We start from the raw sequence: 17,036 nt of genomic DNA, 5'->3' as shown, positions 1-17,036 counted from the left end.
GAGGACACGGTGTCAGCTGTCATTAGAGCTAGTGGATTTAATTTAGATCTTGTTCAGCACATTGCTGAAGATACTGAAATGAATTTACTTAAATAAAAAAAATCCAATTATTAAACTGTCTTTGTACTTGAATGCTTCTGTACTTAGTTTTGTACAGTGCTTTCAACTTCTGAGACGAAAAGAAATACAAGTTCTATCTTTATGAATCTCTTGGATGCATCTTTGAGAGCTATTTTATACGAAAGATTTACCAGCATAAAGTGAAATTAGGTCCCTGGTAGAGATAAATTTCAGATCATTATTCCTTGTAACCTAGCCTAATATGAAGCCTGATGTTGGAAAGCATTAATGAAAAAGATTCCAAATTATTAAATTCATTAATGTTAGCACTGTCTTCATTGATACTCTTGAAAATTACTGTTTTGAAAAGCAAAATGATTTTTCAGCTGAATTAAGTCTCAAAATCTGTATCATTAATACTCGCTTCTAATGCCAAATATGAAACAGACTGAAACATTAATTCTGCTGTACAGCTTCACAGATCAAACACTTTCAGATCAAAACTAAACTTCTAAGTTAGAAAACTCACATAGAAATAACCCCCAAAATACAATTAGATAAAAATTAATGTATTAAAAAAAAACAACTACTACAAACAAGAACATTGCACAACAACAAATAAACGACCTAAACAATAAAAAAGCCCAACCCTAAATGTCCTTAAGTCTTTACATGGAATTCCAATCCACAGAAAGGAGAAGGAAAGTTGAAAGAGGGACAAAAACCCCTTCCTATTGCGCAGCATATTTTAGGTGATTTTTAGAGGCTTTTCTGACTTCTGTAGCTTTAGAACGTATTCAAACAGATGTGGGGCTAAGAAAATTAGCACTGATTTTGTTAAAGCTTTTTGTAATTCCCAGGTTCTGCTCCCCTCTGTGCCAGCCACACAAACTATGCACCAGCACAGTATGGCAGCTATCAAGGCTGATCTGCTGTTCACTTTTAACTTTAGAGTTGTGTATGAAAATTCACATTATCAGAACACATTTTTTTAATAGTAGGATTTTTACATTAATCATATCCATTCTTAATTTCTTATATAATACAACTTAAAATCTTTGAAATCTGTTCTGAAACACAGAACATTCACAAACCAGACTAGAAAGAGAAAGTCACCTGCAGCATTCATACACATGTACACAGACTTCTTCAAGCAAGTCCATAATAAAATATCTTCAAGCCTGGGAGTCCACTAGCCAAAAGAAAGGCCACCTTTTTAGAAAGACAAAGGACCTCATAGCCTCCAAGTTACCTCTATCATGTAGGCAAGTCTTTTTTATGAAACGCTAGTGTAGATATTTAGATAAGTCCATCCTTGTGAATTACAGACATACAGTAAATTGGTGATGCAAAAGGGAAAAAGCTTGAAGTGACTCTTTTTCCATAATTATTAAAACTTTTAAGCCTCTAAAAAAGATAGGCATTCTGATATCTCAGAAGACCTCCCACAGCTTGGCAGAGTTCATTTATTACCTGATGGTACTTCTTCAGTATGTTGTGCATTTCTGCTACATCTTCACTTGTTATAGTTTTGATGATATATCTTTTGTCGTAAGACGTATGAAAGCGGGCACCACTGCGTGCTTGGGAATCATTGGCAAGGGGTGCACTTCTTGTCAATGAATTCTGTCAATTGATCAAAAAGCATCAAGTCAGACAAAAGTATGTCACTTATTTAGAGCACATATAAACAATTTACACTTATTGAAAAATATTTTTCAATATATCTGCACCAAGCTGAATTCTGAAAAGCACGTATTCACAGACTACATTATAATAAGAAAACACTTCAAAAATATTGGGAAGAAAAGCATGTTTGAGGAGGAAGGTATTGCTAATCAATGGTTCAAAACACATCCTCAATGTTGAATGAGAATTTACTGGACATTGGTACACATACATTATCAGCTTTGAGGAAGAAAACACAGAGTAATTAAAAATCCAGAAGGAACACTGCATTACACCACAATAATTATAAAGAAACAATTCATCATAGTTATAGTTTCACTTAAACATAGCATAGCTCTTGAGACAGTGTGATCTGGTACATAACTAAGATCACAGTTATATTTGAGTTCTAGTACCAGAGCTACTCCAGTGATTTCATAGCTAGAGTTAAGCAAATAATATTGTACAATACCTCCTTTCGTAGAATAAGCCTACCTCCATACTGTCTTAAGAGGAGAAAATTAATGACTGTAGAGCATTTAGAATAGAGATTAAGGACTATTTTTAGAGTGAAGTTTAAAATTACTGGTGCTTCAACAGAAGCAAGAGAAGCCTTCTGCTTTTTTCAGAGATTAAGTGGTATTAGGTTAGATTTCTTTGCACTTATAAAAACAAAACCAAGAAAAAAACAGACTAAGTATAACAACTTTTTTGCCTGGAAACGTCCTTCTTTACCAGTAAGAATTTATGCCAATTGTTATATACTTGAATTGCACTAAACAACAACAAAAAAAGCAGTAATAGCAGCAACACAGCCATAAGAAAACAATGATGTTTTGGACCCCTTGTGAATTTCCGTAAGTACCGACATACTCTGAAAAGGTTAAACAAGTTAATGTTAGACTGCTGGAACACTTCTGTGTTTATGAAACAAACTTGCAGCAATCATCTGGTATGTCCCTACTCCTAGCAGAAAACCCCAGCACCTGCTATCCTTCCTCATTGTACATTGCTGCAGAAACAGCTCTTGTTAAATTGAAATATCTCTCCCTTCTTTCCACATTCATATAGCATTATGCTCTTCCTGCTAGGTAAAAAGCCATTTTACTTTCAAAGATAATTTAAATAAAATTGTATATATATATATACAAAGATTGTAGATTCTTAAACAGCAAAAGTTCAGCTCCAACAGTTACAGAATGAATGTTTGTGTGGTGTGGTAAGGCACCATGAACTAGGTCACAAAACAGATTTGCAGTAGAAGAACAATGATGCTCTGAGAGAGTAATTACCAATACACTTCACCTACCACATTCAGATACCAAACCCACACAATCTTATTTTTACAGGACCTATGTTTTACTTAGAGGTTTTAACCATTGGTAAATCTGTTTACACGCTCTATGGACTTCAGCAGGAGCTGGACATGCAGATTCAACCCCTGCGACAGACGGTCAGTAATTTATTAAGAAGTAATAACCTCAACCAAGAAATTAGGGTAACTATAGCCCCCAGTTTAAGAAGACACTTGAACACATACAATTATGTCTCTGTATTTTGGAGATCCATTGATTTCAATAGGCCTTCAGGCATTGTTTAATTTATCCCAACTGTGGGGTGCTTTCTGAAATCAATTTAACATAAAATAAAACCATTTTCCCACAAGGTTACTTAGTTCAACAGAAATACTCAGGAGTAGCAGAAATAACAGTAAATCACCTAAAAGCACACAGCTCTACAAGGGCTTATTAGAATGAAAACCTTAATTATGACATGTAGGAGAAATAAATCTTTTGCACTTCTTTCTATATATTTCTAGGCTTGCACAATGAACCAGAATAATTACTGATGTCTATGATAAAAAGTGACATCTTTCTCTATTATCCTCTCTACTCAGTAATGAATGAAAGGATGTGGGTGCTTCTTTAAGGTTTATAAATCAACATTTTTTCTAGACTAATCAGAAGAGAGCTTTAGGGACACTGCTGGAGATACTGCAGTTTCTTCTCTACACTGGCTTTTGGACAGTCAATTTTAACAAATATAAGTCCTGATACACCATCACCTCATACAGTATTGAAGATAGTAGAGACTTCAAGTATTACAACAGTTTTCTCTGTCTCTTTTCGGATTTTTACTGTTGAAATTGATTTCCCACCACTCCATCACTGTAAAGTTTTAATGTGCCGAGGTCTATTTAAGGAAACAAGTATTATAAACGGATTACATTTTCTTAATGCTACACTTGATACCAGTACTCCATTAATTTTCAAATTGAATTGTGGAGGTAGCGGTAGAAACCCTTTGTGTTCTACAGTCAGAAATTGGTTTTGTTTCCAGGCCTATATTTAAAAGTTCAGATGAAGAGCTGATAATAGAAGATAAAATAAAAAAATAAGTACAAATTCAGTTGCCTTCATCACAAATTGAAAATATGATGTAATGTAATAATTATTTTTAATTTAAAAAATAAGTGAATGCATGGGTATCCATTAGTGTATGTAATGAATTAAACTACTGATAAGTTATTCAGCTATAATTCAGCAATAATAAAGGCTACTAAGTAATTACGTGTTATTGTTCCCAGCAGAAAAGGGTACATTATTCTGAGGTTAACTGTTGCAATAAAGCAGTAACCACAGTATTCTGAATGTATTTTTCCCACAGAACTCTGGTCTTCAGACTGTAATCCATATAATATAAACCTTGAAAGCAATTAACCTGGCAGGAGATTTAAGTTGTTTAGCTATAAAAAGCTGCAAAAGAGGGTATTGGCTAGTTGGCTACTGAACATCTGAAGCACGAGAAGGAAAATGTGAAGTACATGAACTCAAAGTTTCAAGTACTCTTGAAATTTTAATATCCTTTCTGGAAAGATTTTCATATTTGAGTGAAATACAAGCCTGGGTTGTACTTGGTATAATAGAGATGCTAGTTGACTGGACACTAGAAAATGCGATGCCCATCTATAAGATGGCACCCAGAAGGAAGATCCAGGGTCTGTCAGACCCAGAAGGAAGATCCAGGATCTGTACGGTCTGTCAGTCTGCCCTTGGTGCCAAGGAAGGTCATGGAGTAGATCCTCTTGAGTGCCATCACACGGCATGTACAGGTCCTGCTTGACTGACCTGATCTCCTTTCTATGATAAGATGATCCATTTAGTGGATGGGTGAAAGGCTGTGGATGTCCCTACCTGGACCCCAGGAAAGCCTCTGGCACCGTTTCCCACAGCATCTCCTGCAGGAACTGGCTGCCCATGGCTGACCCGGGTGCTCTGTTGGATGCGTAGGAAACTGTTGGCATGGCCGGGCCCAGAGGGTGTTGGTGAATGGAATCACATCCAGCAGAGCTCCCCAGGGCTCAGGGCTGCCACCAGCTCTGTTTAATCTTTCTCAGTGACCCACGTGAGGGGATCCAGGGCACCCTCAGTCAGTCTGCAGACACACCGGGCTGGGTGGGAGTGTTGAGCTGCTGAAGGCTCTGCAGGGGGATCTGGACAGGCTGCAGGGATGGGGAGACCCAGAGCTCTGAGCTTCAGCAAGGCCAAGTGCCTGGGCCTGCTCCTGCCCCTGGGTCACAACAGCCCCTCCAGCTACAGGCTGGGGCAGAGTGGCACCAAAGATGCCTGGAGGAAAAGGTCCCGGGGGTGCTGGTCAGCAGCAGCTGAACATGAGCCAGAGAGTGCCCAGGTGGCCAAGAGGCCAATGGCATCCTGGCCTGGACCAGCAACAGTGTGGCCAGCAGCACCAGGGCAGTGACCATAACCCTCTACTCAGGACTGCTGAGGCCACACCTTAAATCCTGGGTTCAGTTCTGGGCCCCTCAATTCAGGAAGGACATTGAGGTGCTGGAGAGAGTGCAGAGAAGGGAAATGGAGCTGGGGAAGGGTCTGGAGCACAAGTCTGATGAGGAGCCAGCTGAGGGAGCTGGGGATGCTTAGCCTGGAGAAAAGAAGGCTCAAGGGCGACCTTATCACTCTCTGCAACTGCCTGAAAGAAGGTTGCAGCCAGGTGGGAGACGGTCTCTTCTCCCAGGCAGTACTCCCAGGTAGTAAGCAAAAGGACAAGAGGAAATGGCCTGAGGTTGCCTTCATCTAAACAGATCCCTGTTTTTCCAGCAGTAGCTTTTTCTTCCCCTAATTAAAATTTATTCTGCCTGATTGCTAACTATAATAAAAATCTGTTTGCAAATACAAATATCATACCAAAAATGTCGCTAACAAGAAAATATATCTCTGGATAATTATTTAGCTGCACTTTTTCTTAATGTTTTAATGGGTTACAAATAGCGATGGATTTATTTTTAGTAGATGGTTATTTTATTAGTAGTTATTCTATATCAAGATTAATTAAGAATGCACATAGCTATCATTTTACCACATGCATATTAATTTGTCAGAATAAACCAACCAACTCTATGCTAAGCAGCATCTTTCCATACATGCATAGATAACACAAGTTCCCTCTCTACAATACTTTTCCTCTACTAATAAATTAAGAGCAAATGTTTAAACATTAAACATGTTTAAATAAAAAACAATCTCTACTTAAACCTTTAATTAAAGTCTTTGTGACTTTATTTTTACTAACTCTCCACTCTTGCAATAGCTCTCTCAATACAATGCACTTTTCAGATACCCAATGTAGTCACTTTGAACTGTAAAAGCACATGGAACATTTAATATTACTATTTTCTGTATTTTCTTTTGATACTTGCCCAAGTTTGTTAAATAAGTGTGGTTTAAAAAGCAAAAAAATAAATCTAATAATATCATATTGTGCACATTACTAGAAATTGCCACTTTCTTGTGTTAATACATAGTTGAGTTTTGTCAGTAGATTTTATTTGCAATGGTTAATTCTCCCTTCTGTGAATAGAGAAAAATTCAAATTCCTTCTAAAGTAAACCTTCCAGGTACCTTGCAAAATACCCTGTCTCTCAACTATACTAGTTATACTTGTTTATAGATAGAAATCAGTCTTCAGTAAAACACATCTACTGTTGCCTGGTGATGATAACAACAAATCTTTAAGTAGAGAGATAAGGATTGGCTTCACTCGCAAATCATCATTATCAAGCAAGATCAAGAAACAACTTCACTGAAAGGATCAAACTAGGAGATTTTAGAGTCATCAAAGAGGAATCTATATGGCTTTTTAAATCCACTAAAATTTCTCCCTTTTGATGTAGGTGAAGCTAGCTTACCTGTTGGACTCAGACTGTTCAGGCATCTCACTGAGCCAAATACTAATATTAACACTACAAACATTAAAACAATACAAACACTAACTAATATTAACTAAGTTAATAGTACATGTCTTGGAATTGAAGACATTCTTCATTAGAAAATGTTTCTTTTGTAAGTTAAGACACTAAATGGCCAAGAAGGTCTGCACTTAAGCCACTTTGAAGCACAGACATTAGAAGACCTGTAACTAGTAAGCAATATCAGAAACACCACATGTGGTATCAGTTTTCACTTTTGACTTAGACTTTAGATATATCCTGATAAGTTAACAAGTTTAACTTATTCTGGGGTTATCTTGTGCAAGTTTTTAAGTCAACTTTTTAAGAACTTTAATCTTAAGGCAGACAATAATAAGAAAGTTATGCAGTCATGCTCATTAGACAGACTAAAAAGACACATTTATTTGAGCTGTATTGACCTGTTGTTCAGACAGCTATTGGTCACATTGTATAGATTCTTCTCTTACTGTTGAATCCAGTTTTGAGATATAAATGGTAGCTTCTAGGATCCAGACAGCTTTTGCCAGAACACACAGATAAATTTCAGTGATGACTTGTACGAAAAGTAAGAAAGATAAGTTGCACTGTAGACATCTGTGCACAAATTCTTTGGAAGCAAAGCTGATTGAACCTGTCTAAAGAGAGCAGTTGTAGGCCTTTTCCTCTGCTTGAATCCAGCAGGAAACTCAGTTAAGAAAGACCCACTGGGGTCCTCGGCAGAAATATCTCCATCTTAAGTGAGGCACCTCTAGTGGACTAGGGAGGAAATAAATGATTAAACCTAAGCATCTCCCTTTTCCAAAAGGAAAATATAAACGGGGTTTAGGGAGGGGGAAAGGAGAGACACAGAGAGAGAGATCATGGCAAATACCAGATTGAATTCCCTCTGGCTCTGCTTCTTAATTAGGGGAAGTCTAAGTGGAATATGAACAGAGGGGAAATGAACCACTCCTCACTTAGCACAGACAGATCTATGAGCCACAAAGCCAGAACAGGGAGGATATCCTTCAGATGGAGACAAAAAATGCCCAGCTCTTACCCTCCAAGAGACACAGGTTGGATGCTGTAACAACCTTTTTACCATCACTTACTGCTATGACACAGCTCCCTCCTTACTGTGCCAGGAGCCAGCATAGCATGTCTCTAGCTGTACAACGTTGGAGGCATTAACCTCTTTTAAGTTAATAAAAATCAGCTGCTTATACAATAGCATTAGTGAGCTCAAAATTCAAAGAAGTAAGGGTCAGACTGCCCTGTACCCTTCAGATTTTCCCAGCCTTCTCCAACTCTTCCACGGTGTGCCTTGGATCTCTGGCACAATTAAAGCATCTGTCAGCCACACATACCCTGTTCCACTTAACAGCTTCACTTAGCAACTCACTGCAAGTCTCCTGCTCCAAGTGTGCATGTTCTGCCAATTCCCCATTCACTTCTCATTTGTGAAGTTTTAATCTTGTGCCTGCTGGTTTTTTGGTCTCAGGAGAAAGAAAAGGTTTTGTACTTTTAAAGTGTGAATACTTTCATGAGGTCACTCCAAGACTACACTAAATTACTTGTGTAATTACTTATATAACTGAAGACACATTTAACATGCCAAGCTCACAGATACTAGATGAATTTATTTCTCCATATACTCTCCTCTTTCCCAAGTAGTTCCCCTCTGACAAGTCACTGTCTGGAAGCTTAAGCGCTCTTACATAAATGAATATTAAAAAAAAAATCACCCATACTGCACTAACTAGCAGGCAGGCAACTAGAAATATTAATTTCATCTTCGGTGCTGAGAAGCTACAAATCACAAAGAATTTGTCCCATACACAGAATTAATTTCTAATAAAATAATAAAGTAAAAAAAAAAAAAAAAAAAAGCTTTACAGATAAATTACCAAAAGCCACACCATTACTAGTACTTAACTTCCCAGAGAATTCTTGAGAAAAAGTTAATCAGCAGACCTAAATCATAATTTCACCCAAGAACAGCATATTCTTTAGCAAATTACCTGAAAAGTTGTCTAATTTCACTATGGACCCACACGCTCTCCTCTTTCCCAAACTCTCAGAAATCTGCACAGAGTTTTATTTCCTACAACAAATATGTATCAGGTAAGGAAAAAGGTATTTTTCCATAGATGCTTTTAGGACCTGATCCACAGTTCTTTGACATTCACAGGAGCTTCTTCTGGAGATTTCCACAAAATTTCATAAACTAGAATCCAACCAAACTGCCTCCATCAGAAGCTATTTCATTTCATCCAGCACTTCCTATCTCTACTTTTGGATTAGGTAAGTTCCAGAAAGGCAGTCCTGACTTCCAGAAAGGCAGTCCTGACTTCTATCTTCAAAAGGCCAAGATCTGCCACAACAGTTTTTCTAGTATTTAGCCATTTGTGTTGCTGGAAAGGTGAGTTTAATTTTGAATTTTAACTACTTCCTTCTTTGGTCATTTGTATTTTTTTTTTTTCTGAAGTACCTTTTTCTGCAAATTTACTCATGTACTACTTACTTCTTAACTCTAATATTTGCAAATGCAGCAGGTCAGACTCTGTCACTCCCAACCAAATGACATTCTCTATGTCCTTAAATTCCTTTGACATTTTTTCGCTATTTGTTCCTACATCCAAATTTCAACTTCCTTTTTTAAAGACTACTAGCATCAAAACTATATATAGTATTAGCTTCAGGTATAAAACAAACAGATGTCAAAAAGAAGTTAGAACTCTTCCAGAACTTCTTTTTATGCCTTCTAATTTAAACACCCTAGGGTGCAGTTACTCCTAGTCTGAAGTCCCCCTAGTGCAAAATTCTTGTCCTCTTTGACCTCTTGTTCATTTTAAGAGCTACCACCTCCCTGAACAAAGCCCTCATCTCTGTAGTTCTGCACTCCTTTTTTAATCATATAAGTATTCATCTCACCATATCTGGACAGGCTTAGAATGCCAGGTCATCAAAATGGGTTTTGTACAAAATCTTTGACTTTATTCTGCTTCAACATTTGAACAGATTTTGCATCCTCTGCAAGATTTTACTACATGAAATGTCAATTGTTTGTTGACAATTTAATTTTGACTGTTATTTAATTACCCATTATTTATATAATTTTTGGGTTTTTTATTATAAAGCTCTGCAATAATTAGCATTTTAAAAATCTAAGACACAAAATATCATAGCAAATAGTTTGTAAGAAGCATTCTCAAGCATCCTTAGAAGCCAGCTAAAACACTATCTAATGCTTTATCCTGTGGAAGTCAATTGTTACCTTACACATTGGTCAATAAAAATAGCAAACTACTGTAATTAAATAACAATAATTATATGACTTACATTAGTTATACCAATAGTAGATATTAAAAAAAAAAAAAAGGCAATTTCCAGAGAGGCTTTGACTATTTCTAAGAGTAACAATTTAAGCTTGTTTGGAGCTATTTTATCTAATTGAAACTATTTTTGTGAAGAAAACACATGGAGCAAAGCCACTGAAGTACAGGAAGAACTTGTCCCCCATCTCACATCATAACTGCAAGCTATATTTATAACTGGCAAAGCACTGCTCCCCTCTTCAAAGACAAACTGCTGGTGAGGCTCTTCTTCTCTGCCCACTTTGCTTAAAATGTTCACAGCATGAATTTTTATCTCCACAGTGGGAAGCCAAGGATTAGCCCCAGTCTCCAAGAGGGTGGAGAGATTTAAAGGTCAATTTAATTAGCTCATTCTAATCTCTTGCACGCCTAATGTAAATGTCATTGTTTTCTAACTGCTACTTTAGCAGACAAGATTGTATTTTAGAAACTTTGAACACATGAACTATGTGTTGGATGTAATACAAATACTCTGTGTAACTAATTTAAAAAGGGATCCTAATAAAAATTGCCACTGAGTCAGACCTTTTCCTAAGAAAAAGAAAAAGGGCAATAGGAAAATTCTGGTGGTAAAGCATGGAGAGCTTTAGAAAACAGTAATCTTTCAAAGTGACTGGCTTAACAGCTTCTCATTGATTTAAATCTTCCCTATTTCATGATGTCTGGACAAAGGCAAACAACGGTTTCTGGTGCTGTGATCTCATCCAAAAGCTGTGGAAAACTAAAATGAGCTTTACAAGCTCAACGTACCCTAAAGACAAATCAGATCACATCCCAGACTATGTAAGAGTGCCTCTGGGCAAGCTTTGCATGAACAAATAGGCAAAAGCAAGTGCACAGATGATGCTCTGCGATGACTGAAATCACAGGTCAGTGGAGAAGCCTGACAGTGGCTCATGGCTGTTGGAGAATGATGTACACACTATTCTGGCTGTTCATCTGCAGTAGAAGTGCAGTGCTGCTCTCTGGCCCTTGCACAGCTTCCCAACAAGACAAACCTGAAGCTTCCCCCAACCTTTTTTTTCAAGACTTCAGAAATCATGGATAAGGAAATTAGACCAGGATTACTGATTAAGAAGGACATCAGAGAGAATGTGTCATACAACTGACATAGATGCTCCAAGGTTATTTGCTGTAATTTGAAACAAGTAGCCCAAGTCCTGAGATGATTTTCAGGACAACGTTTTATCAGTGACTTGTAGAGGAAAGAAAGGCAAAGCACTGGGTTTTTTTATAAAAGCAGAAGCACCAAATCCAGAGATGTCTGGGTGGTTATAGAGGGACAGGTAGGGATGACTTTTGGGTCTATTTTGCATGGTGATAATGTTCTTGCCATTAAGTAGGTTCCATTATCTGGAAACCCTGTTGCAGAAGCAGGCACCACTGATCTCTGACACTGGAAGGTCTATAAGGAGTCTGACATGGAGAAAAGCATACCTGACCTACCAGCAACATGCTACAAGCACATTCAGAGGGTATAACCTCCCCTGCATTTGCCAGATATATGGACAAATCTGCATGATGATTTCTTGTCAGCTCATAAGCATGGCTCTCAAAAGGCCTATGGTGAATGCTATGGGACCCCAAAAGATGAAAACAGGCCACCACTGGTCCTGTGCTGCACCCATCAGAAATACAGGTACTTCTATGATCTTGCTAAAATGTGGATGCACACACTCCAAACACCTATAAACATTTATAAAGAAATTGTAATCAGGGAGTGATTACTATGGAGAAAGATGTGAAAAACTGTTGTGGTATGGGCTGATTTAGTCAGTTGGTTCTATCAATGTTACTTAGCCTTATGCTCCCCCATTTGTCCCCTCACAGCTGGTTTGATCCAAGCTATTTACCCCAAAAGTTCCCACCCTTGGCTCCCCAATTATATGTCTGTCTTCTCACCTATCCCTGTTTTCTCCTAATTTGGTTCCATCAATCCGTGTTTTTTATACCCTTTTGCTGTTAATCCTGTAACCACCTCCAGTTTCTTCCAGAAAGTTCTGTATCAATCACTCCAGTTTAGCTTTTCTCTTTGTCCCCTGACCTTGTGCCCACCCCTGCTACATTATCAGAGGTTGTTGTGTCCCTCTCTGGTTTATCCCCATTGGGCAGACAGGTTTGCACCCCTGTCCGCCCACCCCCTATTCAAGCTGCTGTAATCTTTGATTTCTTTGGCATTTGTCACTGCACCACCCAGAGGGCCCCTTTCCTGCCCCACCTGGGGAAATGAAGGCCTCTTTGGGCTGGCATACAGGTGTCCTCTCCCATCCCTTCCCCTCCTCTCGGCGTGCGGAGTTACCCGAGCAGCTCTGGCACCCTTGGGGCAGACGATGCTCCTGAGGCGCCGCTCGCCAGCCCAGCCGGGCCTGACACCGCCCGGGGCCGCGCAGGGACTGCCGGAAAAAACTTTGACAGAGGAACACAAACAACTTATTTTTTACGTTGAGCTATCCTTCCAGGAGAAAGGTTATGGGTTCCTTGACTTCGTTGAATAAAAGTTTACGAATAAAACATGAGGTCTTTCCTAAATCAAGCTGTCCTATTGAGACCATAGAGCTGTCAGTTTACAGCATGCACTTGCTTTGGAAAGAGCTAGGGCTCTTTTTCTGGGAGCCTTTCCCCTTTAGCCCTGCAAAGCTTGGCTTAATGCCTTCCTTTGAATATCTCTAAGAACTCGGGAGTACTTATCAGTTTGTTCTTTTGATGTTGCTAGCACATGCTAAATTACTATTTTCCATTTTGAATGCCCAGTTGTTAATAATACTCCTTTTAGGCAAGCAACAGCAAAATGCAAGGCAAATTAAATGTTTTCTAGGGAAAACAGAGAAACCACAAGTCAGAATTTCTGTTGCCATATGTACTAAGATTAATTCTCACCATCACAAAAATATTATTTGGGCTTACACTTAAGGCACTAAATCTTAGAGGATTAGATTTAGACTGAAAACTTCACTTTTTATGTGCTGGAAAGACTACAAACAGCACAGGTTTTGTTACTACAGCTGGTTCAACACTTTACTAAAACCACTGTCTATACTCATGTCAAACAAGATGTCAGCAGTTCTGAATGTCTTGGTGTCAATGTCCACTTGGAATCTACAAACTGTACACTCTGCTATAGGAATCTTACCTGACAGACAAGCCCAGGAACTTTTCAAGCACTGACAGACTTACCATGTTAAATAAATTGACTTGCACTGGTATTTTCTTTACAAGATAATTCATTAAAAACCATCAAAGCAAGAACTAATTGAAGAGAGTGTTTTAGGAATAAGCTCCAACTTCTAACATAGCTGTTGCTGACCTTGCTGTCTGTAGTTTGATACTGAAGGTGGCTCATTCTTTTCCAAACCAAGGGCCAAAAAATGAAAGTATAAATTTTAGTGCAGAAGCACCAGCTGAGAGCTCTTATTACTACTTGTTATCTGAAGAAATGTTGGATTGCAAAGTACTTTTTAAGTTGTTAAGATGATGTCTTGGGGCTGTATAAGTCATGTAAAATGAACAACAATATTTAGAGATTGATAAGAATTTTGGTGATCTGAAGTTTAGATACCTTAAAAGAAAATTATATTGAAGGCTGACATCTAAAAAACAAGCCTAGAATTTGCATTGTTTTCCTGATGCCTTGTTATGAGTCTAGACTACAAATCCTTCTGCATAGAAAGCTCTGTGAGACATTGAAGTCTCCTTAACAGCTTTATCAGAAGTCAAAGATACAAGTTCATATGGTTTGTAATTAGGGAAATTGCTTAAAAGCAGGAATTCTCAGTTAGATTTCAAGTTTTTATATGGAAAAGTGCTTAGAAAAACATCAAGTATAGGTACATTAAAAAGAACTTACAGAACCATCTGCTAAAAGTTCTTTATGAATTATTTGTCCTGTACAGAGAATCTCTACAAACTGCTCCTGCAGACATGAAAAGTCAGATCTGAGCCTGTCTCCTACTACACCAAGTACTATAATTTGAAAGGAAGTCAGTTGTGCTCTCCCTCATCCTCAGTAGAAGGCTCATAATGTACACTGGGACATTGGTGCCCTCTGGTATGAGCAATTGTACTTTACTGGGCAAGAACCCAGTCATCCTCTTTTGCTTAGCAGAATCCAGATGTAGGATTCGGCAATAACTTTAAGCAAGAACAGATGTGTTGGAGCACAGTAAATAAAGTTTCCCTTCCCAGAGCAACAGCAGCAGAAGTATTTGTAACAGTAGTAGATCCTATTTTTCTACAGATTGTTGGGGGTTGTTAGCTGAGCTGCCTGCCTGTTAATCTCTCATAATTTTTCAGTTTACAAGAAGCTAACCCTCTAATTCTTCTAACAGAACTCCACTCTTGGATCTTCTAAGATAAAGTATGCTTGAGAAGCAACCCTGAAGAAAAACAGCTATCCCATTAATTGGGTAGAGGGGGAATGGGATGGGGGGGTTTGTAGAGAGAGAAGAAATCTTTCTATAGAAAAACCTTTACACTGTCTACAATTGAGTGGGAATGCAGAAATTACAATTAGCTTAGTGAGGGACTTTACAATATCTGTTTTCTATTAATTTTTTTTATTTTCTACTAGAAACAGTTAATGCTCTCAAGTAGTCACCCATGAATATTAGAAGAATTCTTTTTCAATTAAACAAGAAAATACTAACAAAAATACATAATTTACCCTATCAAGGCAATGTCTGTCATTACTTAATGTTCTGTCTTTTGGAATTACTTTGACACTTTACAAAGTAATCTTCAATCAGCGATCCATACATACTTGTAACATCCAACAGAACAAAGCAAAACAATAGTCTCTTTCCCTTTGATAATTTATAGTCTTTTTAAGTGGTTAAAATGGTTTTAAAGTTTTTCCATAATTCAAATGCAATTTCGATTCATACTGACTGATCATCAGTTGTGTTCCCCCTTTAAGAAAAAACATCCAGATCAGTTTTTAATGTAATGCAGTAACTGGTTTAGAATTTTTTTAATACAAGAACAAAGTTTCTTAACCTAGATTAAAGACTTAATTTATCATAACAAGTTTGTATAGGCAAACTTTGAATGAACCTCAAGGTTTCACTAACTTCATACTGTATTTTCTACACTGCTATCCATTATAAAGCATGAAGCCCAAAAAAGTCCGTACTGTATTAGCAACTGCACATGTATCTCCACAAAGCTTCAATCCCAGTTCAGTACTAAATGTTTCTTGGAGATGCCCAACTAGCTACAAAATATAGACAGATGCAGGACAGATTACCAAAAACATCTCTAAAAAGGGAGTTGGTTTGTGTCATGTGAAGGAAGGGAGTTCATTCCAGGAACTCTAACTGCCATTACTAGAAATGGCTTCCTGTAAGGCATGAACAATATACAATTTAAGGTATTCCTCTGACTCCTAAGTCAAGGTTACTTGTAGGAAAAAGCTGTGTACTTTGTGAAATTTAAATCTCTCTTCAGAGACATAAGGAAACCTCTGCAAGACCAGTTCCACATATTCGTTATTTCACATGTGAACTAAGTCTATTTGTTAAGCAGTCCACAAAATAACTACAAAATTAGAAACACAATGTAAAGGATTAAAATTAGTATAGCCCACTATTCAGAGCATATGCTACCAATTTTTTTCATGAAGTAGGTTTTGTTTTTTTTAGTGCTTACTCATAAGGAAAGACTATTTGCCCTCTGGAACAACTCATCAAGGATATCAGCAGAACATTCTGAAAACAAAGGCATTTAAAATTAATGTTCTTTGAGACTGTGACTGATGTGTCTGACTAATGAACAAGGTAATTGGTTTATTTATCTAAACTAATCCTTTCTGGCTCAATAATGGGAATGACATTGTTCACAGTTGACTAGGACTCCCTTCCTGAAAATATATAAGAAAGACCATCAGAGAAAGTAACTTGATATTTCTTCCATAAGCTTTCCCTTATTTCTACACTGCAAATAATTTTTCAATTTCAGGTTTGATTCTGAGTATAAGACAATCATTTTAACCAATAATAATTGGAATAACATAGTTGAAGATAACCTTTATCTGAAAAAAAGGTATATTTATTAGATTCCCTTTTTAAATCACAGACTGCAACATTAAAATGAAAACAACTTCTACTTTTAATAGGTATAATTCTTAACTAACATGTGAGGAGACAAATTTTATGTGTAGTAAAAATAATTTAATTTTGAAAGTGAATTCAAAATACATTCATACTTTGAGCATTTAATTTATTTCCTTTTTATTCAGATTATTCCAGTAGAATAAGAATTCAGAGTGATAAATTGCTTGGGCAGAGGAAAAAAGCAATAATGAAGGCAGACATTGTCTTCCCTTAGGTTAAAATTACTATTAACCATTTTCTGATTTTCACTAAATATGCTTTAAATACTAAAAAACATGATATTCTTTTTGTACTTCACAATTTTGTTGTATCAAAACCCAGGATACAGTTACATGTTCTTATTTTGGATTGTTGATTTGCTACATTATCAAACACATAGCTACAAAGTAGTATTTTTGGTTTTAATATGAAAATACAGACAGTTTATCCAGTGACAGTTACTTAATGCCATTTTATCATTGTTATAATGAATAAATCAAACAGTAGTATAACATAGTTACAACAGGAATTTCTCTTGCAGAACAGCAGTGCAGATGGAAACATTTCACAGCGCTGTGGAATGCAGCATTTTTTATTATGCTAAGTTTGCCAGTTATA

At 37.2% G+C, this 17,036-nt stretch overlaps 1 protein-coding gene across 4 annotated transcripts in view; it reads right to left on the bottom strand.

The window, feature by feature from the left end:
- The window catches only part of PIP4K2A (phosphatidylinositol-5-phosphate 4-kinase type 2 alpha), a 107,555-nt gene that overhangs the window by 31,120 nt on the left and 59,399 nt on the right, over positions 1-17,036 (bottom strand). For 3 of the 4 annotated variants that reach the window (XM_021530384.4, XM_077788506.2, XM_085565457.1), the window contains exon 4: positions 1,534-1,686. The exons of the other annotated variant lie outside the window; for it this stretch is intronic. In XM_021530384.4, coding sequence (XP_021386059.1) covers positions 1,534-1,686 — 153 coding nt within the window. The remainder of the gene's footprint in view (positions 1-1,533; positions 1,687-17,036) is intronic. 4 annotated transcript variants of the gene reach the window in all.

This window comes from Lonchura striata, chromosome 2 (assembly GCF_050655825.1).
Source record: "Lonchura striata isolate lonStrDom1 chromosome 2, ASM5065582v1, whole genome shotgun sequence".
Classification (NCBI taxonomy): Eukaryota; Metazoa; Chordata; class Aves; order Passeriformes; family Estrildidae; genus Lonchura; species Lonchura striata.
The sequence above is the reverse complement of the archived record's forward strand: the minus strand, read 5'-3'. Positions and strand labels throughout refer to the sequence as shown.